We start from the raw sequence: 23,977 nt of genomic DNA, 5'->3' as shown, positions 1-23,977 counted from the left end.
TTGCACCCATGAGGGGAATCGAACCCGGGTTTTCGGCATGACGAGTGAACGCTTTAACCACTAGGCTACCCCGCCTCCCCTTAAAGAATAGATTTGTATTGTGTCATAAGATAGTTCATAGACTATATGTTAATCTATTAGTCTGTTTCCGTTTCATAAATATCATATATTAGCAATAAGAATTGTCATGGGTCCTTCATGAGCGTAAAATTACGACTTATTCCTTACTCCGTATATATAAATAATATTTATGATACGGAAACACACGAGGGTAATAATCTCTTTATCGTATGACGTCATTCTTAAAATAATCAATGTTTCAGGGGTAATTTCCCTCGATGAAGAAACGATAGGAAACGCGATATGTGTGTGAGTGAACTGCCCCATTTATCATACAGTACCGATGCGGGCTAGAATTGGTCTTTAGTAACCCACGCTTGCTGTACATGGCGACTATGCATGTCGTAAGAGGCGACTAACGGGATCGGGTGGTCAGGTTCGCTGACTTGGTTAATGCATATCATCGTATCCCAATTGCGAAGATCGATGCCCATGATATGAATTACTATATTTTGGGTCATGAGTGCGGCGTTAAATAACAGCCAAATAAACAAAACAAATCATACAGCGCCAGATCACTTGCAGCCATGTTTGTCTGCAGAATTGGGAAATCCCTATGTAAACTAATTGGAACGTAGTCAATAGTTTATAGAGCAAGGAGACATTGCATCGATTTATGGAGATGACCTCATTTGTGTTTTACCGGATAGCGATACCATGTTTATCTTTTCGATAAAGCTATCCATTATATGATGCTAATATACTTATGTCTGATGTAATGTACTTAGCTTTCTGTGGAGGCCTGCCCAAACTGTGAAGTATGCCCAGGCAGATCAAACAAGGCCACTTTATGTACTCTTTCGTGTCCTCCGCCACGAAGTTGGAGGGGACTATAGCAACGGTTGCTGTCCGCCCGTCCGCCCGTCCTTGCGTCCGTCGGTCACATTTCGTTTCCGGAGCAAAACTTGGAAATTGTTAAATATTTTATTACGAAACTTTGAATGTGTATCAAACACATGCTAAACTGGTGCCTTTTAATGTTTTGGTATTTCTGAAACAAATATTATTGGTGCATCCTTGTCAACATAATGGACTCAAATACGTGTAACGTTCGTTTCCGGGGCATAACTCGGAAACCGTTTGATATTATATTAGTTTTGAAAACAATGTTAATTATGTACTCCTAAATGCTACTACATGTTGTCTGTTTCATATTTAGATCTAGCAATAAATATTCAAAGAGACAAAGATATCTCCACAAGACTGGATGACGAGGGATGTCTTCAACTTCCCCTTTACGACGAGCAGTATTCCAGCAGCTGTAGTCTCTGGTGTCTACATGTCATCACATTTAAGGTACAATCAAGCATGCTATTTCCACCAAGATTTCAATTAAAGAGCGTCATAGAACTTAAAAGTTGTTTGATGAAGGCAACAACGTGTGGAGGATATTCCAAATTTGACGCAATTTCCTATTTTGAATTCAATCCTATGTTTCCGTATTCTTTCAGATAAATAATTGACTTACTTTTGCATGTGTTTTGTGACAGATGGATAATCGTGAATATCTGGTATAATCACTATTTGACATGCTCATGATATAGTCGGAATCGAATATGGAAAGGGTTTTATCGCTTTTATTTATACATATCCTATATAAATCATAACTGAATTGACTTCACGTGTATGTCAGTTTTGTGTGTAACATATTATATTTCCTTATTCTATTTGCGAAGTACGAAGGTGGGGCGGTGCTTTGTAAAGTATTATTAAAACATGACATCGTAGAATTTCGATCTGATAAAGTTCCACAATCGGATGGTCGAATTGTTGATGTTTGTTTGTTAGAAGTTGACGTATGACAAAATAATACACAATTTAACAACTTCTTTAATAACTGCAAAGGCGACGTTTCGGTATAGATCCTTATACCGTTGTCAAGCAAGACTGTACTTTGTAATCGGATGGTCGATGGCTCAAATGATTCGCGCGAATGACTTCGTTATTTTACTTATTGACCATCCGATTATGGAACTCTGTTCCGTTACCAGACACACCTGAACTCAATGATTTGGGGTCCCGGTTCGCCCGATTATGTTTCTAGGTTTGTCAGCACCATACCCGTGTTCGTGGGTTTCACCAAAGTGGTAAAACGTCTGGGACCTGCATCACTTCGGGCTTTTCTTCCACATCAGCTGAAAGTCGTGATATAATTGGAATACTATTCAAAGCGGCGTTAAACCTAGCTTAATCTCTCACTCTTGTGGGAACACACTAATGTTTTCAGAGTTTTTTGACACTGTATGGATTTTCTGCGGAAATGTTTCTTGGTAGAATATCTGTTAGACGGAGACACATTATGATTACTTTGGAAGAAAAGACAAAGTTCACTCTTCTTTCTACGCTTGGAGGCATAGGGTAGATCAGTTACAATGCGTGCAGTTTCTAATTGTAATTGTCCTAATTTCTTACTTTGTCCTTTGTGCAATCATCAAGTACCTCACATGCGTATTCAAAGTGTGGCCTTATGAACATTGTGGTTATTGTTTATAGTATTTCTTTGAAGTAGATATTTGAGTTATCGCATTGAGTAAATCATCTTGGAGATTGTGTTTCTTATGGCAAAGACAAGACAAGACAAGACCATTTGCCACTGGCTTCAAGTCAACTGAGGGGTAAGAGAAAGTATACCGAGTTTGTTTTTAATGTAGAAATAACTGTTTAGCCAACACTCACTCCTGCAAAGTAATCTGTGGCGGGGTATTTTTGTAGACATAAGTTGGTTCGATGAAGACTAGGGGTAGACATGAATTTTGCAACCAAATGACCCCCAACATGTTTAAAATGTTGTACATTTGTGGGGGAAAAAGAACATTTATGGATTTTCAAAGATAAGATACCTATCAGCGCCTGTGTATTTTTGTCTTTAATTAAATGTCTTTTAAGTTTTAAATCAAATTAAATTTTAAAACTATTAAAACCATGTAGAAGTATTTTTGAGTGCTGACGAAGCGCCAGCGCAGTTCAGTTTTGGGTTATACTATCGCTTTAAGATATTTTCAATTGAAAATCAACATATTATAAAATCAACTGAGTGGAATAGTTTCTTTTGCTTCTCAGTGTATATATACACGCCGCGATGTAATTGGAATACTGTTAAAAGCGGCGTTAAACCCAACTCACTCACTCTCAGTGTTTAAACAAACAAGAACTTATGACACAGAAATGTAGATGTAGACGTCCAATGTTTTCTTTGGGAGAGAGTAGAAGAGATATTTTGGGGATTATAGGTTATTCACCAAAGTTTCACCTATTCACCAAATTCGTGCCTATAAAACTTTCCAATTCACTGCTGTCATTGGATGGCATGCTAATAGACATATCGTCGGCAAAACGTCTTGTCATACGGTCTTATTTGTCAGCATTATCTTCTTTGTTATCCAACCTGTCCAAACCTGATGATAAAGTTCGATTAGTTGATGGATAGTTGAGTGGCTAGCTGGACCTGTACTAACACAGCAACGTATTCACGTGAAAGTAATTATATAAATGTGCGAACACAGCTCTCTCCAGCTTATGAGTCACATCGGTCTATAACTGGAAACGATAATGTGATAATGGCACTCTGCCTGGTGTAAATATACTTGATTGTAATGGCATATTGAACAGTAAACACAATGCTTCCCTGACAGAATACATATACAGACTTTTTTAATAATATATAGCAAATATTGTCCGATACGGAGGCTTTATTCAAGAGCAAACATCCAATGATGTCTTAATTTCTTGTTTGGATGTTACCATGTTGTTCATTTCTGTCTCTCCACGAAATGCGAAATCGTGAATGGTTGTTCTTGTGTCGAGAACATTAGCTACAGTTTGATATATATAATTTAATTTCTCTACCCTTACTTAAAAACCAGAAAAAGTGTTGGGTGTTTGTCCGTTTCTGTATCATTGTGATTATGAGGGGCTTAGCAATTTGCTGAACTGAGGTCTTCACGACATAGCCTAAACCTATCCAAGGTACTTTTGACGCCTTAAAGACCGGCGGTAATTGTTGTTAATTACCAGGTCACCTGAACTACGGTAATCCCCTCGTTCTTTGGTGCTGACAGCCAGGGATGAGCGAGAGGTACAATGTGAGTACCCGAGGGCCTTGGACCTATTACCGTATTCCCTCCAACAAGCACAAAGAGTGATCTTCGTTTAACAGCTTTTATTCCCACTTTGTGTTGCCGGTCAACCCACTCTATTTGTCACTTAATTACGAGACTTCGGCCGCAAAGCTTCAGTCTCAGTCGAAATGCTGGTGCCTAGGTTTGGTTTCTGGTTCGAAAGATCGTGACAACAAGCCGAGAGCGGAGCACCAGTCCAGATGTAGTCTCCCCAGCCGCTCCCTAGCCGCTCTCTAGCCGTTCTCTCACCGTCCTTAGCCGTCCTTTATTTGGGGCTTTTGCCCCTTTCAAACCGGTACCTACGTCACAGCTCTACTCATTTTTCCATCTATCATTGGTCAACCACCTTTCCCCCCTACACTAGATCATTCTAACCCACTCTAATCTAATAACCAGCACCTTCACCCTTTTGGAATTCTCACCCTTTTGGAATTCGAACTATTTCCCCCCCCAATACCATGTCTCAGGTCCCTAACATCTCCGTCCCTCTCATCTCCGTTCCACTTTTTATCTACTTCCCATCTGGTTAATCGTTTTTCATTAATGTATAACCCTCGACCTACTACCCTCACCCCTGGTTATTCGTGGCCAAGTATGTTCCCCGTAGTCTTCAACTATCGGAGTTGCCCGTCTCCTATATATATATATATATAATATGATGATACAATATTACGATACAATATGATATATTATTTATCCTTAGCTGTACCATATATATATCAATGTGTTATGTTCACTGGTTTCAACTCCTCTTCTTGACCTTTTTATACAATCACGTAGGTGTCTAAATGTATTGTTAATTACTTTTAATTAGTTGTTAATTACTGTACACCTATTATTATTATTATTATTGTAATTTATGCCTATGATAAACCTGTCCGTTTAGGTAGATGAGATTGTATAGTTTGAGTAGTGCCTGGAGTAGTTTTAGGGGGAGTTTTTTAATTATTTGGTAAGAAGTTAGGTCTAATCCTGGGGCTGTGCCCTTTTTCCTGTTTTGGATTATTGTGTAGGGTTGATTTATTTCTAGATTGTTATTGTTTGGTTCTTTTGTGGGTTTGTTTTCTGTTTATCTTGGAATTTTTTACTGAAGTTGGTTTGACTGCTAACGGCCGAAAAGTGGTTGGCGAGATTATTTGCTTTTTGGGCGGGGTTGGTTGAGTTGTCAATGTTAGGGGTTTTTTTATGTCGTTTTAAGCCTCTGATGGCGTGGATTTTGCGACAGACCATTCTGGCATCTGTACGGTTATTTATACCTTCGCAGAATTTTTCCCAGTCTCTACTTTTGGCTATTTGGACTAGTTTTTGAACCTGGTGGTTTAGTTCGTGGGCTATGTTTAAATATTTGTAGTCGCGTTTTGCTTTATTGAAGGCTGATTTACGTTTTCGTCTAGTATGTTCTATTTCCTCATTCCACCATGGTACCGTCGGTTTGCCTGTCTTAGATGTTTTGAAGGGGATGGAGGTTTTGGCTGCGTTTATTATATAGTCTGTTAGGTTTTTACAATAGGTTTCTGGATCATTATTTTCTATTTCGTTTAAGTTAGCTTCGTTGCAGATATCTTGGAATTGGTCCCAGTTAGCTTTATTGTAATGGAATTTTGGTTCTTGGTTTTCTGTTTGGATTGGTACGTTTGTATTTCCTATGGTTATGTTTATGGGGAAGTGGTCACTACCTAGCGGGACGTCGTGCACTTCCCATTGAGTACTTTGAGCTAGATCTGCGGTGCATATGGTTAGGTCGATAGCCGACATTTTTTGGTTTATCTTATCGTACCTCGTGGGTTGGTTGCTATTAAGGAGTACTAGGTCGTTTGTTTCTATCCATTCGGAGATTAATTTGCCATGATTATCTATTTTATCATCTATGCTCCATGTAGGATGGTGAGCGTTAAAGTCTCCTAGGAATATAGTAGATTTATTGCTTATTTGGAGTAGTTTGTTTAGATCCTCAGGTTGGACTTTTTGGTCCGCCCAGTGGTAAATATTTATGATGTCTATGTTTCGGTTATTTAATGTGATGTTTATGCCGTTGGCTTCTAGGTTTGGCGTGTCTATTTTTATTTCTTCGTAATTTATATCCTCCCTGATAAATATGATTAGTCCTCCTGCGGCTCTTCTTGTTTTCGGTTTAGCTCTGTCAGTTCTAACTGAGTTGTAGTTAGGTAGTGTGATTTTTTTGAGAATTTGGTTTCCTGTATACAAGCAATGTGAGGGCCTTTATTTAGTTTAAATTTAGTTTTTAGTTTTTAGGTGAGTCCGTTGGCGTTCCACTGAAAAATATTTAGTCCTTCGAATATTGGGTTCGGGTGATTGGTGATTTATTTTTTATTTTTTATTTTATTCGGTGAGTTCTTTTAGATGGAGGTTAAAGAGGAAGAAGGGAAGATCGGTTAATTTTAGATTGAAAGCTACTTTGCAGAAGGATTTCATGCTAGCTTTTGGTGAGTTTTGACTATGCATGTATGCTAGGAGTAAGGTGAGGTTATTTAGGTTTTGGGTGTTGGCTGGTTGGGGAGTTTGGTTTGTTTTAGTTGGAGTAGTGTCTATTGTTTCCTCAGTAGTGGAGAAATCCTCGTCATCGGTTAGATTAGGTTTAGCTGATTGAGTTTCCATGGGGGAGGCATGTGATGTGGAGGATTGTGAAGGTGTTTGTGGGATGGGTGTAGCTGATGATTTCTTAGTGTTTGTGTTTTGTTGTTGTGCTTGCTTGTGGGAGAGCGTTGTTACCATATGGGCTGTAGGGTGCTTGGATGAGGGTCGTGTTGTGGTGGTCATTTTGAGGTTCGTTTTGCATGCGGGGGTTGATGTTTTGGCTATGTGAGATGTGGGAGGGTTCGTGGTTGGTTGAGTGGCTGCTTGTATGTGTGAGGTGGGTGCGGTTTCTCGGTAGGGGCCCCAGACAGAGCTGTCGGTTATGGGTGTGGTGTTTGTTTGTGGGATGGTGTTTGGGTGTGGTGTAGGGAGGAGTGGTTTAGATGCAGGTGTAGCAAATTTTCGTGTTTGGATTTTAGCCGTGTCTATGTTTATGTGTTTGTTGGCCTGCTGGGTGAGTGTGTGTCTGTATGGGCATTGGTTTGAAGTGTGTTGGGTGGATTTGCAGTGGATGCACCAGGGTGCGCATGTGCCAGGACAGTCTGTTTGTGCGCATTTTTTACATTTAGTTTTACGGTATGTGCATTGGGAGGCAGTGTGGTTGTATTTGAGGCACTTTGTACATTGCTTAACCTGCTTTATATAGGGTTTGACTTCTAAGTTGGTGTGGGCTCCGAAGGATATGTGTTTGGGGGCTTCAGGGAATTTAGCGGTCTTTTTGAAGTTGATTATGACGGTTGGGACCGTTTTTCCGTTTCTAGTTGAGGTTATTCTACGCGTGCTGGTGATTAGGGGTTGAGGGTTTTGGTCTTGGTTTATGTTAGCTTCTAGATAGTATAATTGAAAGTCCTCAGTTGTTCCCCTTGGGTTAACCCTAATTACGCCTCGTGTATATTGTTGCCAATTGGGTGTTTGTTTGATTACTGTGACGTGGAATATTTGAGTTATTTTATTTGCTGCGTTGTAAGATTCTCGGTTAGGGAAGATTATCTGGTATCCTTTGTTAATATTGTTGTAATTTATTTTCTCTTTTAAACCAAAGTCCTATTTTATCTGCCGAAAGTTCTAGTGAGAGAGTGGTGCCTGAGCCTGCTGAGAAGAAGTAGAGGGCGAAGGTGGTGAGGAAGGCGGGGAGGGTGTGGGCGATGGAGGTGGAGTGGATGTGTCGAGTTTGCGTTTTTTGAGGTGGCGATGGTGTGTGTCGTGTTTTCGCCATACTCGGTCGGGACGATGTTTTCGAGTGACCTCCCGGAAGTGTTGTGCGCTTCCGCAGGCGTGGGTGAGTTAGGAGCTGGCATGTCTGCGAGTGTGGCGTTGCGGGTGTCAGTCATGTTGTTTGGAGAGTTGGAGAGCGTGTAGTGGTGGGTGGTGGTGGTGTTTTGGGGAGGTGAGTTGGTTTGTTGTTTTTACTTGGTGAGTTGTGTTTAGGAGGCGGAGGAGGTTGCGGTGGTTATTTGTTGTTGGTTTTAGTAGGAGGGTTTGTGAAATGGATTAATTATTAAAGATTTATTTTGTTGCTGGAAGGCTGGGATTAGGTGAGACAAGTGGAAAGCGGGGATTAGGAGATATTTAGTCGAAGGAGTGGAGGTATGTGAGTGGTAGGCGTGGGTGGTGAGTAGGAAAGAGCGTGCGTTGTGTTAAGGAGAAGGATTAGGTGGTTTTTTTTGTTTTTAGGAGTTGGGTCAAAGGGTGTGTTTGAGTGGTGGGCGTGGGTAGTGAGTAGAAATGAGTGCGAGCTGTGTTAGGGAGATGGGGGAGGATAAGTTGTTGGTTATTTATAAGTGTTGAGTGTTGTTGTTGGTTTTAAGGATTTAGGGGTTTTGTGATTAATTCGGTGAGAGTGATGTATGTGAATAAGGATGAAAGGATAACGTGATAATTACCGATGATGGAGTTTCCTTGGCTGGCTATCAGGCAATACTCTGTGCTGGCTTGGGAAGTGTTGCTCGCTTGGCCAAGACTCGATTATTTACAGACCGCTGTCCTATAGCTGGAATATTGCTAGGTTCGGCGTTAAACAACAAGCAAACGATGAGAGTGATTTTAAGAGTATGTGAATAAGGCTGAAAGGATAACGTGATAATTACCGATGATGGATTTCTCCTTGGCTGGCTATCAGGCAATGCTCAGGCTTGGGAGGTGTTGCTCGCGTGGAGTACAAACTGCAACTGTGATATGGAGTACTTACTTACTTACTTACTTACTTTGGAGATTTAACGTGCGCTTTCCGACTGATGCGTATTTCGCACACGGGCCCGGCCAGGCCATTTAATGTGTTTCCGAAAGGGGCGAAGGTGGTCTGTGCAATCCAAGAGGGGGGTTTTAGGGGTTGCTTATATAGAATTTGGGAATTTTGAGATTTGGAATAGATGCCGATGGGATTGGGGAGGAGAACTAAGGGAGCTGGGTATGGTGGATGTTTGTTTGTTTATGTGATTTTGATTTGGTGAGTTATTGTGTTTTTAGATGCGTTTTATTAGTTCCGTTTTGATTAAGAATACGCCTAAGGCCTTGAAGTTTTCTAGTTTATTTTGTGGGTTTAGTATTGCTTCTAGAGTGAGAGCCTTGTTTAGATTGAGGGTGGTTTGTAATGCGGTTCGATGTGTTAGGTAGTGTGTGCAGTGGATGAGTGCGTGTTCTGGGGTTTCTGGTTGTTTGCAGTGTGGGCAGTTACCTGTAGTGTGTTTTTTAAATTTTTTTAGGTGGTTATTTAGGTTGGTGTGTCCTGTTTTGAGTTTAGTGATTACTCTGTCGATTTTTTTGGATGGATGGAGAATTTTTGGTTTGGTTAGTGGTTTGCTGAGCACTTTTTTGATTTGGCTATTTGAGTTTAGATATAGGTTATGCCATTTTTTTGTGATTTTTTGCTTGTTTACACTTTTAATTTCTGATTTTGAGATGGGTAAGTTTAAGCTTATTTCTGGGATTTTGAGGGATAGTTTAGCTGCTTTATCGGCGTTTTCATTACCGTATATTCCTACGTGGGCGGGTATCCACAAGAAGGTTATTTGTTTGCCTGCCTTAGTTAGGTCGTTGGAGCTTTTAAGTATTTGATTTATTAATTTAGGTCGGTTTTTGGTATTTTTGTTTTGGAGGGCTTGCAGTCCACTTAGGGAGTCGGTAAGTATTAGGATTTTTTTGTGGTTTTTGGATTCTTGATTATGGAGGGCTGAGGCCATGCCCATTAGTTCTGCCGTGAATATTGATTGGTTGTTTGGGAGTCGGAAGGATTGTGTGGTTTTAGTTGGTTGTGTGGTATGGACTCCGAAACCTGTGTGTTTGGAGGTCGGATCTGAGGATCCGTCCGTGTAAATGTGACACCAATTTGGCCAATTTTCGTGTATGTATGCTAGTGTGGTAGTTTTAGCTATGTTTGGGTCGGTTTGTTTATTTATTTGGCTAGCTAGTGTTGTGTCTATTTTGGGTATTTTAAGTTTAGGGGTGAAGATATTTGATTGTTTGCAGTTTTGTTTAAGATTTTTAATTTGGTGTTCATTTAGGTAGTTTGTTATTCTTTGGGATATTGGGGTAAGTAAGGGGTGTTTACGAGCTAGAGCTTGGTTTTTGGGGCTGATGTTTTGGTTTATTAAGTTTTGGATGAGAGGGTTTGATTGGGACGCGGCCCAGAAATTTAAGCTTAGCTGTTCCCTGCGTAGACTTAGTGGCATTTCTCCTGTTAAGGCCTGAAGTGAGGTGTAGGAGGTGCCATGTTGGGTGCGTGTAATTAGTTTGAGAGCCTGATATTGTATTGAGTCAAGTTTTTTAGATAGAGAGTTGTTTAGGGTGTTGTATATGGCGCAGCCGTAGTCTAGTTTTGATCTAATTAGTGATATGTAGAGAGAGAGGAGGGTATCTTTGGATGCTCCCCAGTTAGAACCAGTTAGGCATCTTAGGGTGTTTAGGTCTTTACTGCATTTAGTTGTTAGGTTTTGGATGTGAGCATCCCAGGTGAGATGTTCATCGAAAATAAGTCCTAAGAATTTGGTTTGTTTTTGAAATTTGATTGTTTGATTGTTTAGCTGGAGGATTGGGGAGGCGGTTTTCATGTTTTTATGTTTGAATACTATTCCTGTTGTTTTTTTCTGAGTTAAGGGAGAAGCCCCATTTGTCAGCCCACTGTTGTATTTTATTAAGAGATTTTTGGAGTAAATTTTGGACCATGTTCATGCTTTTAGTGCGGATCCAGATGGCTCCATCATCCGCGAATTTTGATGTGTTTACTTTAGGGGATAGGCCCTCGAATAGATCGTTTATCATTATATTGAAGAGGGTGGGGCTGAGGATACTGCCCTGTGGAGTACCATTTTCTAGGGGACATTGGTCCGATAGAGTTTGGTCTATACCCACGGTTATTTTACGATTGTTTAGGAAGTCCTGGATGTAGTTTATTATCTGACCTTTGAGTCCTATTTTTTTAAGTTTTTGTATTAGCCCATCGTGCCATACCATGTCGAAAGCTTTAGAGAAGTCTAAGAAGATGCCTGTGGTATATTGTTTATTTAGCTGTCCTGTCTTAATATCTTGTTCTAGTCGGGTGAGGTTATCTAGGGTTGAGCGGCCAGGAGTGAAACCGCTTTGATCTGGGTTTATGATGTTATTTTGGGTTAAGTAATGTTGTAATCTATTTTTAGCCATTGATTCCATTACTTTACATAAGTTTGAAGTTAGGGATATTGGTCTATATGAGTTAGCTTGATTAGCTGGTTTATTAGGTTTAGGGAGATATGGAGTGAACACGACATCACTTAAATATGTTATGAATAACAGGATGAACTCAATGTCAATTAAGACGGCCTTTGATCTCTAAAGAACACCACGCTTAGTAATTTAAATGTGGGACACTCATTTAAAGGTATCTCTAAAGAACACCACGCTTAGTAATTTAAATGTGGGACACTCATTTAAAGGTATCTCTAAAGAACACCACGCTTAGTAAATTAAATGTGGGACACTCATTTAAAGGTATCGGTAATCGGATTAATTAATTACCCGCTAGAATAGGTGAAATGCACTCAGCTGAAAATGTGGCCCTACCGGCAATAGCCATTTCTGAAATGTGGCGCTCCCGGCTAGACACCGTCTAAACTGTCCAGGTCTATTTTCTGGACACTGATAGAGTCAGCTGAATTCTTATGGTCGATGCTTCGATCCTTCCTCCAAAACCACACGGTCTAGTGGATTGTAATTACGATGGCTTTGTACCATTTTTTCTGAAATAAATAGGAATTTTCAATAAGGACAAAGCTGACCAGGGTAGCTCTTTGGTGTTTTGTCAGTCTCCCTGGTTGTTAATACCTATCAAAACAGCTCCCAATGGTTTGATAACTTCCAAACAGCTCCTAATGGTTTGATAACTTCCCAACAGCTCCTAATGGTTTGATAACTTCCCAACAGCTCCTAATGGTTTGATAACTTCCCAACAGCTCCTAATGGTTTGATAAGTTGGATCTAATGACCAGGATATAATCACCCGGCAGACGAGTGAACATTACCTGCTTGGCCAAGTGTGTGTGTGTGTGTGTGTGTGTGTGTGTGTGTGTGTGTGTGAGTGTGAGTGTGAGTGAGTGAGTGATCTGGTGTACCCCCTACCTACGATACAAGGTTTGTCCTCTTGTAGAATGGTCACTGTAGACTAAAGTCTTAGCATGTGGTGATAATATATTGAATAGGCCTAATGTGAGTCCTGCGATGTGAGTTTTGACCCGTGAGTCATAGGGAACTAAACACCTGCACATGTTTCTATCAATGTTTCGACACGATGTAGATAAACAATGTTTGTATAAACAGATTGATCTCAACCGTACATGTAGAGTGACATATTCTACGAGAAACATCTTAGACTTTTTTAGTGTGGGTGAAAGCTAAGCTATATCTGGTCGGTCGGTCTCTCTCGGCACGGGACGAATGTGGCATAGTGCAGCCAGCCTTCCCCATCACCTAGATTTCACACCTGTACTTGATACGTCATCTACGTGTTTCATTTGATTTTATAATTCCAATTGGTTGATATTGCGAATACATTATGATATATTAATTATCCTTAGCTGTACCATGTGCTCCATGTAAAGTCTCGCTGAAGAGGTGTTCCAGGGCCATGCAACAAGGTTGTTGTTTCAGTGTAGTACATCCCTCTGACGCCCAGCATCCTATATGAACCTTCAGTATAGTAGTCAGTATATAACCACGTTTATGTGTATCTTGATAAAGAGAGTCTGCAATGTCGTGTTGCAGTTACTTTCTCACTTTTTCGTGAATGCCAAGTCTTATAAATCTGGAAAGATAAAGGTATTCATGTATTTCTGTATAAAGTAATCTTGCTAAGTTCAATGAACGTCTAAGTACATGTCGATGCATGTGTCTGTGCCTCGTAGGAGAAAACGAAATTGCTTGTGTTTTAAGTGTAACTGACAAATTAGTCTGCCTGAAACACAAATCCCATGCAGATACCCCTCTGACATATGGTAGGTTCCACAAAGGTTCTCGATGTCGGTTAAAACTATCTATTCTTTAAGTTTGCGATTATAAGTTAAATCATTTGTACATGTTCAATGCAACTTTTCAAGAGACTAACAGTCAGGAAACAACTGTTGCAATACATTTATTGAAAACCCCCAGAGCATTTGACATACGATAGGAAGCCATGATGCACAGCCAGCGTAACACATCATTGCGAATTAAGATTCGCTCGACAAAATCATCTCTTTGAGGTTCTACTACACCAAATCAGAACTGGTTGTGACAGTGCGGTTTTCGTAGGGAGCCTTCAGTGCAGATCAAGAGACATCTGCAGGCTGTGATTGGATGATATTGTGTAAGATTTTTATGTCTTGAATAGGTCCCCCTCCGCACCCTGGTGCCACTCTTAGATGCCATTAACTTTTTTTTGTATTGAATACCTCGTACACATGTGTCAATAACGCATTGAATCGAATTGAATAGGTCCCCCTCCGCACCCTGGTGGCCGCTCCTAGATGCCATTAACTGTTTTTTGTATTGAATACCTCGTACACCTGTGTCAATAACGCATTGAATCGAATTGAATAGGTCCCCCTCCGCACCCTGGGGGCCGCTCCTAGGTGCCCATTAACTTTTTGTATTGAATACCTCGTACACCTGTGTCAATAACGCATTGAAATCGAACTGAATAGGTACCACACCATGGTCTCCACTCCTAGGTGTCATTAACTTATGGGTCATGTACAACACACTAGGGGTTGTGACAGCACTGAAAGAACCTGCAAGTAATGTTAGCTCCAAGGTTTTTACACCCGCCCATAAGTGGGGATCGAACCAGACGCCTTCCACTTTACTAGAGCAGCGTCTTAGAAGACAGCTAGCCCACCCCGCCCCCATTAAAACTAGTGACATCAATGCTAAGTGTATGAATGCCTCATTGATTCGATATTCAAACAAGATAAAGTACCCGAACATTATTCACCATCTATATACTTACCACGACAAACTTCATTATTGACGGTCACTTTCTCCACCCCGTCTCCTCGTAGGTCCTCACTTTTAAATTTGGGAACAAGTCCATCGACAGTTCAATTCTGTCTCTCTTTCCATTAAGCCGAATCAAAGTATTTCGAGGGTAGGAACCTCCTCTCAAATGTGAGTAGGTTCCCCCACCCTGGTGACATGTCGTTATGCTATAGCTAACGGTGCATCGATTAGTCGATAGGATGCAGTGGCATAATGCTACAACACAGATTGCCAGAATCAGACGAAACATCGTTGAAAGTCGGTGGTCAAATGCCATGAATTTAACGCACCTGGATGATATCTATATCACATGACGACACGAGTTACGCATGCACAGACAAGGAGGGGGAGGGGGGAGGGAGGCAAGAACAGGCGGCGGTCGATGTTTGATCTTAACCTTTTGATCTTTAAGTTCATAGATGAATGTGTTACTCTCTTTCCTCCTGTCATCGATTGTTGTCTGGTAACTATAATATTCAGCATTGAGATCATGTTGATGTCAACATCGCACTTTTGTCTTGTCAAGTGAATCCCAGACATTAATTATAGTTTTGGACATAAGCTAAACTCATTAATGTTATCGGTCCGCATGAGATAACCCCTCGAACCGACCTCACACCTAGCCAGCAGCTCTGACGTACTTTTTCATTTATTTTACCATTTAATCATTACAATATTATAACTTTTAACACGTGAGGTTCTTATAATACCCACCACCGCTGTTAAAGATTAAGCACACAGACACAGGGAAACTATGTTTGTTTAGTATATAAATTCACACTGTCTACGTGCGAAAACACATCGTCGAAACCCTATCAACAGATATGTTTCACAATAACCCACTCACGTATGAACTACATATTGTCCCATCATTAATGTTTAATGTCTGAATAAAGTGGGGGGAAAATAACACAATCTTCATTAAGCTGTGTGTTAATTTACAGTAGTGTCATAACATACTATTATGTTAAACTCTCCCTCTATTATGATTGGTCAGTCATTATGTTTATTTACTAAACTACGCATGTGAGATCTTAAGTACCCGAGGGTAAAAAAAACAAAACAACCCAAACAAACAAACTGGATTCATATTGCTCATGTCATACATCAACATCCAATCTCACCTTCTAGTTTTGAAGGTGTACAAAAATGATAATCGCAGATTATTTCGTAACAAACGGATCGTTAGAAATTTGAAAGTTAAGAGTAATATTTTATTTTAGTTTAGAACTCACTTTAAAGTTGAATAAGTTTTTGAGTGACCTGACCATGGTGAAAGTATGGAAATTGGAGAAGATTTCATCATTTACTTCGATTGACGTGAATTTAAGATATCAATTTGTAACAATGATGGACGACGGATTAACTTAGATACCATGGAAATCGCCGATCTCTTGGAATTTTATCAGGGATAATTTTATCAGCGGTAAGAGAAACACATTTCTGTATAAATTTCTGAGATTAGATGTAAGGTTTCATTATTAAAAATATTCATAATCCCTATGATGGTTTATAACATTGATAATCATGTTTTGTTTCAGGTAATCACCGGCGAGCGTTTATGTAGAGTATTATCCTTTAAGTAAGTTTAATAATAAATATGGTAACTTGTAATACTTACATTTTTAGCACACATGTTGATAATCCTTGTGAAACTGAACTTTCTCCAGTTCTGCTTCGCCATCAATCAAAAGATCAATTGTTTCTTTGATCTCGACAATCAATGTCTAAAATAGAAATAATTGGACACTGACGAGTTTGAATCGTCAGACTTCTTTCATCTCTATCAAAAGTAAACAGAGTGTTGTCAACTGTTAATGTTAACACATTGATATAGGTCGGAATGAAGAATCTGTTGTTAAATAGATCTTGTTCTTTCAAGAAGTTAATCAAAATCCATTTAAGTTGACGCGTCTCGTTAAAATCTAAAACTTGTTCGTTCTGCAAGTTGTCTCCGATCCTTAGTTGAAACTTAGTCCTTGATTCATCATAGATCAGTGTAAAACCCATTCCATGAACGAGAGGAAAACGTGTTTTAAAAAATTGTCTTCTGAGGGGTTCAATTTATACTAAATGTGTAATATATTCGTGGGTTGATCGAAATGCACACAAGTTCTAAACATTCTAGAAAAATGTATTGTTACAATAATAAAATGCGTAGGAGGATAGGTTTCTAGATTATACATCATAGTTCAATTTAAATTTCTCAAGTTATGATGATTTTATATTAATATTTAAATAATTTTTTATTAGATCTTGAGGATGTGTATAATTGTCACAGAAACATAAAAAGGGGTGAGTAAATTTTGTTCCTGTGCACACCTAGCAACCAAATATGTATGACGCAATAACCCACGCGGTTTCCTGTGTGCAGGTGTACGGGAGGAGTTTGAGGGACTGTAGATCTATAGAATGTATTAATAGTGACACCATTCAAACATGCAATGTCAACTGTCGCACCCTGTCCTACAAAAAGGAGAGAAAACATCCCGCGCCTGTGTATTACCCTCGCTATAAGACGCCAAGCATTAATTTCTGGGGTGTTAGCCAAAACCCCGCGTCTATGCGTTATAACAAAGTCAAGTGGAAAACATGATATTCGGTTGGAGAATACGGTGTTTTTTTGCACATCAAAATGTAATAAAAAGCTAACCTTTAGTCAAATTGGAGACCTCTGGTTGTGTTTTAAAATTATCAGTCCACAATTTGTTGAATATATGTGATATTGATAGATGAGTGCGGTAAAATACGTAACCTCTGCAGTAGCGTCAAGTTTGAATTAATGGTTACTCCTTGTGTTTTTTAACTTGAAGTCGACAACCTAGCGTCCCTGGCTTCCACCCCTTCACATTCCTCGGGGAAATTAAATTCGAAGAGAGGATGTCTTCCAAAGTATATATCTATTAATGCTTGATTCAGTGTATTTGTAATTACAGGAGAAACCAATGAACAACTATTACTTCAAACAATGCTTGAATGTATGTGGACACCTCTGTGTATCCTATTTTCGTGGACCATGCATGATCAGTGTATATTCACACATATTTTCCATTACTAGTCTTATTCAGATGTAAAGACTTATCTATTTCAATTACTATGTTAGTGCTAAAGCTAGTTCAAGTCATGATGAGAGTTAATTTAGGATAGAGTCTATGTCTTTGTCATTGTAGGATTTGGGTCCTAGAGCAGTCATTGTACATGTGTGGTTGGTGGTTATATTAAAAATTTATTCTTCCCCGCCCTTAAGGCGGGGAAGTATACGGGAGAGGTTAATTTTGGAGCATGTAAGTCGACATGTTGGTTTCTTAGAAATTTCAAGCCACACAGTTACCGAAACGAAACATACAAATCATGTGAAATGTGCGTGAAATGTTGATGTTTATCTTTTCCAGCTATAAGAGATACTTCAAAATCTTCTTGCTATTCTGAGACTTAGTCACTTTTCGTAATGCTGATAACCCATGAAATTTGTTCATTTTGTTTTTAAAAGAGCTAAAAATGATCCCATTTCGCTAAAGTTAACCGGTCTATCTTTTGTAAGAATAAACTATTGCGCATTGAGCGATTATCTCCATTAGCTATAGGCGTAGTATAGAAGTGATAAATTCACGCACTGACCTTGCATTGCTGTACATCGTATCTTATTCAAGCTGTATCACTGAGAGTGAGTGATTATCTCCCTTCCCCGAACAGTTCAATTGCGCACTACCTTTGCAATGTATCGTATGTTATTCAGGCAGCCATCGAGAAACGTTCCAGGAAGGAATTTAGGCCAAGCCTGTCAGGCGCACTCAATTTTCACACTGCTATTTCAACATATTGTTCAACACGATTAAATAACAGGCTTCTATAAAGTATGACTTTCTTCAATAAACAACACATGTAAAACAACGGGTTTGATATGATAATTTTTTTATTAGTTGTCTTCATAATCACATGTATGGCGCTTGCTGTGCATAGTTGACGGCATTGTTTTAAATATTTCACTGTAAGTAATGTATGGTACATACCGTTTCATGCGGCGGTTTACGTTTCTGCATGGTTTATTGCTTTGACAAAAAAATAATAACTTCCAGCAGAGATCATACACCCGTATATGTTCTTTGCTTCTGGATACATAGAAAATCAACAGGTTGGTCTGTAGTTTGCAATTATTTTCCAAAAAGATAATACGGTTGCATGATATCTTCACGATGTTTGGGTTGAACATAGTAACATTCTTCTAAACAAATTTCCAATCTAAGCCGGAAGCAATCACAACACAAACCCAGTTAACCAAACGGAACCATACACAAGAGTGAGTGAGGTAGTTGGGTTTAACGCCGTCTTGAATAGTATTCCGTGTCAGCTTGAAGTGGGATGAAAGTCTGAAGTGATGCAGGTCTTAGACGTTCACCACTTTGGTGAAACCAACGAGCAAGGGTTTTGTGCTGAAAACAAAATCGGGGCGAACCGAGATTCAAACACACTGTCATAGGTTTCTGGCGTGCCCAAGGGACACAACTCTGCATAGCGAATTGCAGCGCCTTCGGCGACTGGGCCAACCATGCCCCCGTAAACAACTGTAAGAAACTATTATACAACAAAGATGTTTTAGATGAGCTATGTATTGCGGAACATTCCATGAAGAAACAGTGGCAATATTGCACGATCACAAACAACAAAATACGTGCACAATAAACGACAATTAAAAAACACAGGAACATTCAACATTCAAAAGAGGTAGAATTTAATTTCTAAAACAAGTGTTTTATAATGATATGGAAACAATGTGAGAATTGAGCAAAACTATGGTAATGTAGTACATACATGTACAAGGAATTTGTTTGTAATTGTTGATATGTTAACAGATCTTGGAAGTTGTTTCTGGATAACTGTTGGTAAACTTATTAAGAATCTGCTCCTTTAACAGAGTGTACCAAATTCTTTATAATGATTGGGGATTATTTGTGATTCTCTTTCTTGGTTGTATTATGTAAGACAGTGCGTAATGTTGTTCATCTTCTGAGACATCACATGTTTCACAGAGACGTTCAAATGGGGTTGGTGTTTTTGTATATCTACAATTTTTTCAATTTTTAGTTTGTGATTACTTAAACGAAGTTTTGAGAAAAGTGACCTATGGCCTTTGTTTTTACAATATGTAAGATAATTCTCAGTATTTATAGATAACGTGACCAAACTGTATGTTCCTAACTTGCTGCTAGATAAATGGGAATCCATTAATGATTGCCTGAATTTTTACATTTGAACTGAAGTATATTTAGAGTGTATTCATTACATTTTTTGTGTTTACTATTTTAAAAGTTTGCTTTATTTAAACCAACCAACATTTTGACCAGAAATATTGATATTTGCTGCAAAAGCATGCTTTAGAGTGACATTTGTTGTGTTATCTATATAGGATTTTTTTTATTGGTACTAATAGTGGGTATACATCAAGTTTTGCCTGACAGGCCCAGTTTTCTTGCCTGGGTTTTCTTTGTGCTGACCAATTAAAGACACTGTTTCTTTTATTGTGCTTTCCAAAGATAAGTACATTAATAACAACCAATTTGTACTTAACACAAATTCTCTCCTCCCATAGCTTACACTTCCTTCCTCTGCACATAACATTATATGGCGGGGAGCTATTGATGCTCTGCAGCAATCTCTACTTGTGAACACGTGACAAAATTCCCATAGACTTACATGTTGGTTAACCGTTGCAAGAATATTTTTTCTTAAACTTAAAATAACATGTTAGTCTATGGGAATTCCATCACTTGTACGTAATAAATGCATTATGAACTATGTTAATCTTAAGTTATGTATTGCATTTCACAGAGCATAATGCATTTATGTTATAAGTATGTGTCACAATAGTCTGTGTATTTTGTGTATTTATGTTTATTTAGGAGATGTTTGTGTTAATGTAGGAATTTGTATTTGTTGACATCGACCAATGTACTTGTTAATATATGGATCATGTAACTGTTATGATTATTTCATAGAGTGAAATTTCTTAAGTTTACTGATGTCAATTGTATATTTTCTATTATTTCAGCATGTCACATCACAACCTCTTGTCAAGTACAGTTTCAAGATCTACTGATTTACATATCGGGTTTGGTACATGTTAAAAAAACAAATGACAATACACTCACATCAAGAATATTTATTCATTGCAAAATTCCGAACACTTGATCATGTTTCAAATCGATCACCTACGCTTTTTGGACTCGTTCAAATTTTTTAAACACCAGCTTGCAAACATTGGCCAACAATTTGAGAGACAAAGGTCAAAGTGAACTGTGTATTTGGCTAAAAATTATCCCGACCATGTGGATTTATTGACGAGAAAACTACCTTATTTCTACGAAAACGTAGACAGCTTCGAAAAACTAGATGAAACTGACTTTCCGAGTTGTGAGGATTTTTATTCTTCTTTAACGGAAAAAAACATTTCTGAACAGGACTATGCTTTCGCTCGCCACATTTGGGATACTTTCAAAATCACATCGACGAGAGAATTCATGGAAATGTACGTTGCTGTCGATACGTTGATATTGACCGACGTGTTCGAAGCATTTCGCGACATGTGTCTCGAATACTATAAGCTGGATCCTTGCCAGTACTTTACTCTCCTCGGGATGGCAATGAACGCATGTCTTTTGATGACGGGGGTGAGACTAGATCTCATGACAGATCCCGACATGTACAATTTTGTCTCTAACGGGGTAAGAGGAGACGTGGCTAGTATCAACCATCGCCACGCCGAAGCCAACAACAAACGCATGTCGGATTTTGATCCTTCAAAACCCACTGCTAAAGGTGTTCAAAAATCTTTCGTAAAAAAAACATCTACGTCATCAAATGTTTAAAGTCTGTCTTTTCGATCACAAACAGAACATGGCCACTTCTCATCAAATTCGATCCAAACACAACATACTTTTCACGGACAAAGTGTTCAAATTGGCTTTGACGCCTCAAGATGACAAGAGGTACTTGTTGACAGGTGGCATCGAATCTCGACCCTATGGATTTAATCCTATTTAGAACCTCTTGTAACCTTTTCATTTCAAGAAAAATTCTAAACAATTCCCTCTCATTAGTACAATAAGTGTCTAGCAAACACGGATGATATAGCGTATGGAAACTTCATCCCTGTGTTCCTGATATGTGAAAAGGTATTTCTTATGCAAAATGTTTTTTTCACAAATGATGTAAAAAGAAACTTTATTCACTTATCTTATCAAAGATAAATAACATTTTATAAACTTCTGCATGAAAAAATATATTAAAAAACTGGTCAGAAACTAAAAACTTATATGTTAGAAACTAAATGTATATGTCAGAAAACAAAAACTTGTATAACATAAACTAAAATTTACATGAAGGGGAAAAAATTAATAATTAACACATTTTTGTTTGTTTGTTTATTTGCTCTTACAGAATGATTGGAAATCTCACGAGGTATCGATTCAGGGTGACTGGAAGCCAAGGAGAAGTGCTGAAGGAAGGGACAATTCTGCAAAGAAGTCACCTTGCGGCTTGTCTTTCAGGTTTTCGATGTCTCGAGAGAATGCTGAGACATCAGGTGAATGGAGTAGCAGCAGCACCAGCACCAGCACCAACACCAGCACCAGCACCAGCACCAGCACCAGCACCAGCACCAGCACCAGCACCAGCAGAGAGTCTTCTTCACCGGGGACCCTTCTCTGTGACCAGCCAAGAAGTTGTTATTTCACGACGGTGGCGTCACAAAAGAAACCATAACCTGAAGAAACACATTCGTTCAGTGTTTCAATCTATGATGACATCTGTTTATGTGGATGAACTTCAGAGCAAAGTTGATGAATTGTGCAATAAAGACTGTTACGGATGTGAAGTCGATCATCCATCTCAAGTCCATCATCCGTGTCTGATGATGGATGCTGATGAGAGGGTTGATAGTTATTTTGATGATGCACTGTCAACAATGTCTCACAGGCTTATCCTCGAAAAGACAAGAGAGCAAATGACATCATCATCCAGAGTTTTATTTTCACTCCTTAACACCAAATGCTATGAAAATGAACCATACTTGAACACTCATTTCTTTACTTCAAGTAGAAAAGAACGAGTAGGACAGAAGCTGAGAGAGAAAATGAGAGATTTTAGAATGTGACGATGATTATACATTATCCTATTTTTATATATCACATTTACCTCATACTACTGTTTCTGCATCAAGTGACATCATTCTGATTAGCTAATGAGGATGGGGCATAACATTGCTTTAATCCTCTCGGAGAAGACAGTGATGTCACACTATGTCACTGATGTTTTTATTATCTATTGTAATCCAAGACACAAGTGTCACTAATGTTTATAAACTGACGTCCAAAAGAAACTTTACCAGAGTTTGAAATCACTCTTGCTCAAAAACAACAAAACATACATGCATGAAGTAAAGTGTATTGAGAAGATCAATATATCAACATAATCAACACTGAAAATGACAATCATACCGCGACCGAGAATGACGTCAGAGCCCCCCAAAGTTGGGTGTGGTACAAAACTCGAGCTTTCAGAATCATGGACAATAGGCAGAGTACATTATCAATCGCTCACGTTCAATAACAAGTCATTAGTAGCGTGTGTGACCACCAAATGCCTCAATACACGCAAAAACTCTTCGACGCACAGAAAAAGTCAGTCGTCTGATGAGGTCACGTGGGATTTGACGCCATTCTTCTTGTAGGGCCAAGATCAGTTCTTGCCGGTTGGCTGGAGAGTGTGGTCGTTGTCGAACACGACGATCCATCAAGTCCCAGAGGTGTTCTATGGGGGACATGTCGGCCGAGCGTCCAGGCCACGGCAGGACGTTGACATAAAGTTACATAAAGTTACATGTTTTACTATGATTTTGGTATGCTAAATATGTTTTATAAATAGGCGTAAAATTTAATATGTATACAGTGCGTGTCGAAGTAATGAAATAATTTTCTTCATCATCATCATCATCATCATCTTCTTATCTGAGTTGAGGGGGTAAGGGAGAGTTGGGGGTGAATGTTTAATGGGTTCCCTTCGTTGACATGGCTGAAGGCTTTTGTCAGCACTTGTACCACTATGTATATATAAGTAGCGTGTTCTCGTGCCACTGCATGGGACCTAGCCTTGCTCCAAGACTGTACTGAATGTTAAGTCCATGGGTGTGTAGTAATTCTAGCCTTATAATAGATAAGCGGACAGTACGCCAGTCTTTTAAGGGGTCAACTTGTATATATTATTAATATAATGTAGAAATTTTGATTTAAACTAATAGTTATTGCCTTAAGAGACTTGTGCAAGTTTACATTATCTGTGCGGGGCCCGTTGCACCTGTGTTCACTGTTTCATTCATGAGGTTGAGCAGATACTGAAACTTTTTTTTTTATGTGAAATTTACACGATATACGGTTTTTCAATTGGAAGGGAGGTCGGTCACATGACCATGAAACTGACGATCATAAGTCGACACAATTTCACGTTCATGTCTTTTTCACGAGTTTGCATTCTTGAAATGACGTAAAACTGACGGACTACTTCCACTTTCCTGGGGGGTACGGGTGGCCCAGTCGTCTAAGGCGCCGCGATTCACTGTGCAGAGTTGCGTCCCTTGGGCACGCCAGAAACCTATGATTATGTTTCTAGGT

The 23,977-nt window shown here is 39.1% G+C and overlaps 1 protein-coding gene across 2 annotated transcripts; it reads left to right on the top strand.

Annotated features, from left to right (window-relative positions):
• Positions 1-1,053: 1,053 nt before the first annotated feature.
• On the top strand, positions 1,054-22,689 carry LOC124131428. 2 transcript variants are annotated; one of them, XM_048396943.1, is made up of 3 exons: positions 1,054-1,416; positions 20,362-21,298; positions 21,750-22,689. In XM_048396943.1, exons 2-3 carry the CDS (start codon positions 21,171-21,173, stop codon positions 22,462-22,464), a joined length of 843 nt encoding a protein of 280 aa, XP_048252900.1. In that variant the 5' UTR covers positions 1,054-1,416; positions 20,362-21,170; the 3' UTR covers positions 22,465-22,689. The 2 variants fall into 2 exon arrangements, with proteins under 2 accessions (XP_048252900.1, XP_046350667.2); XM_046494711.2 differs by lacking the exon at positions 1,054-1,416 and having other exon boundaries at positions 19,875-21,298.
• The last annotated feature ends 1,288 nt before the right edge of the window (positions 22,690-23,977 follow it).

The sequence above is a fragment of the Haliotis rufescens genome, unplaced genomic scaffold, assembly GCF_023055435.1.
Source record: "Haliotis rufescens isolate VD_foot unplaced genomic scaffold, xgHalRufe1.0.p SCAF_1, whole genome shotgun sequence".
Classification (NCBI taxonomy): Eukaryota; Metazoa; Mollusca; class Gastropoda; order Lepetellida; family Haliotidae; genus Haliotis; species Haliotis rufescens.
The sequence above is the reverse complement of the archived record's forward strand: the minus strand, read 5'-3'. Positions and strand labels throughout refer to the sequence as shown.

Coding starts and splice junctions, on each gene's coding strand:
- LOC124131428 (XM_048396943.1), top strand. CDS start 21,171: ATGTTTAAAGTCTGTCTTTTCGATCACAAACAGAACATGGCCACTTCT. Junction 21,299..21,749: donor ACGCCTCAAGATGACAAGAG/GTACTTGTTGAC, acceptor TTGCTCTTACAG/AATGATTGGAAATCTCACGA.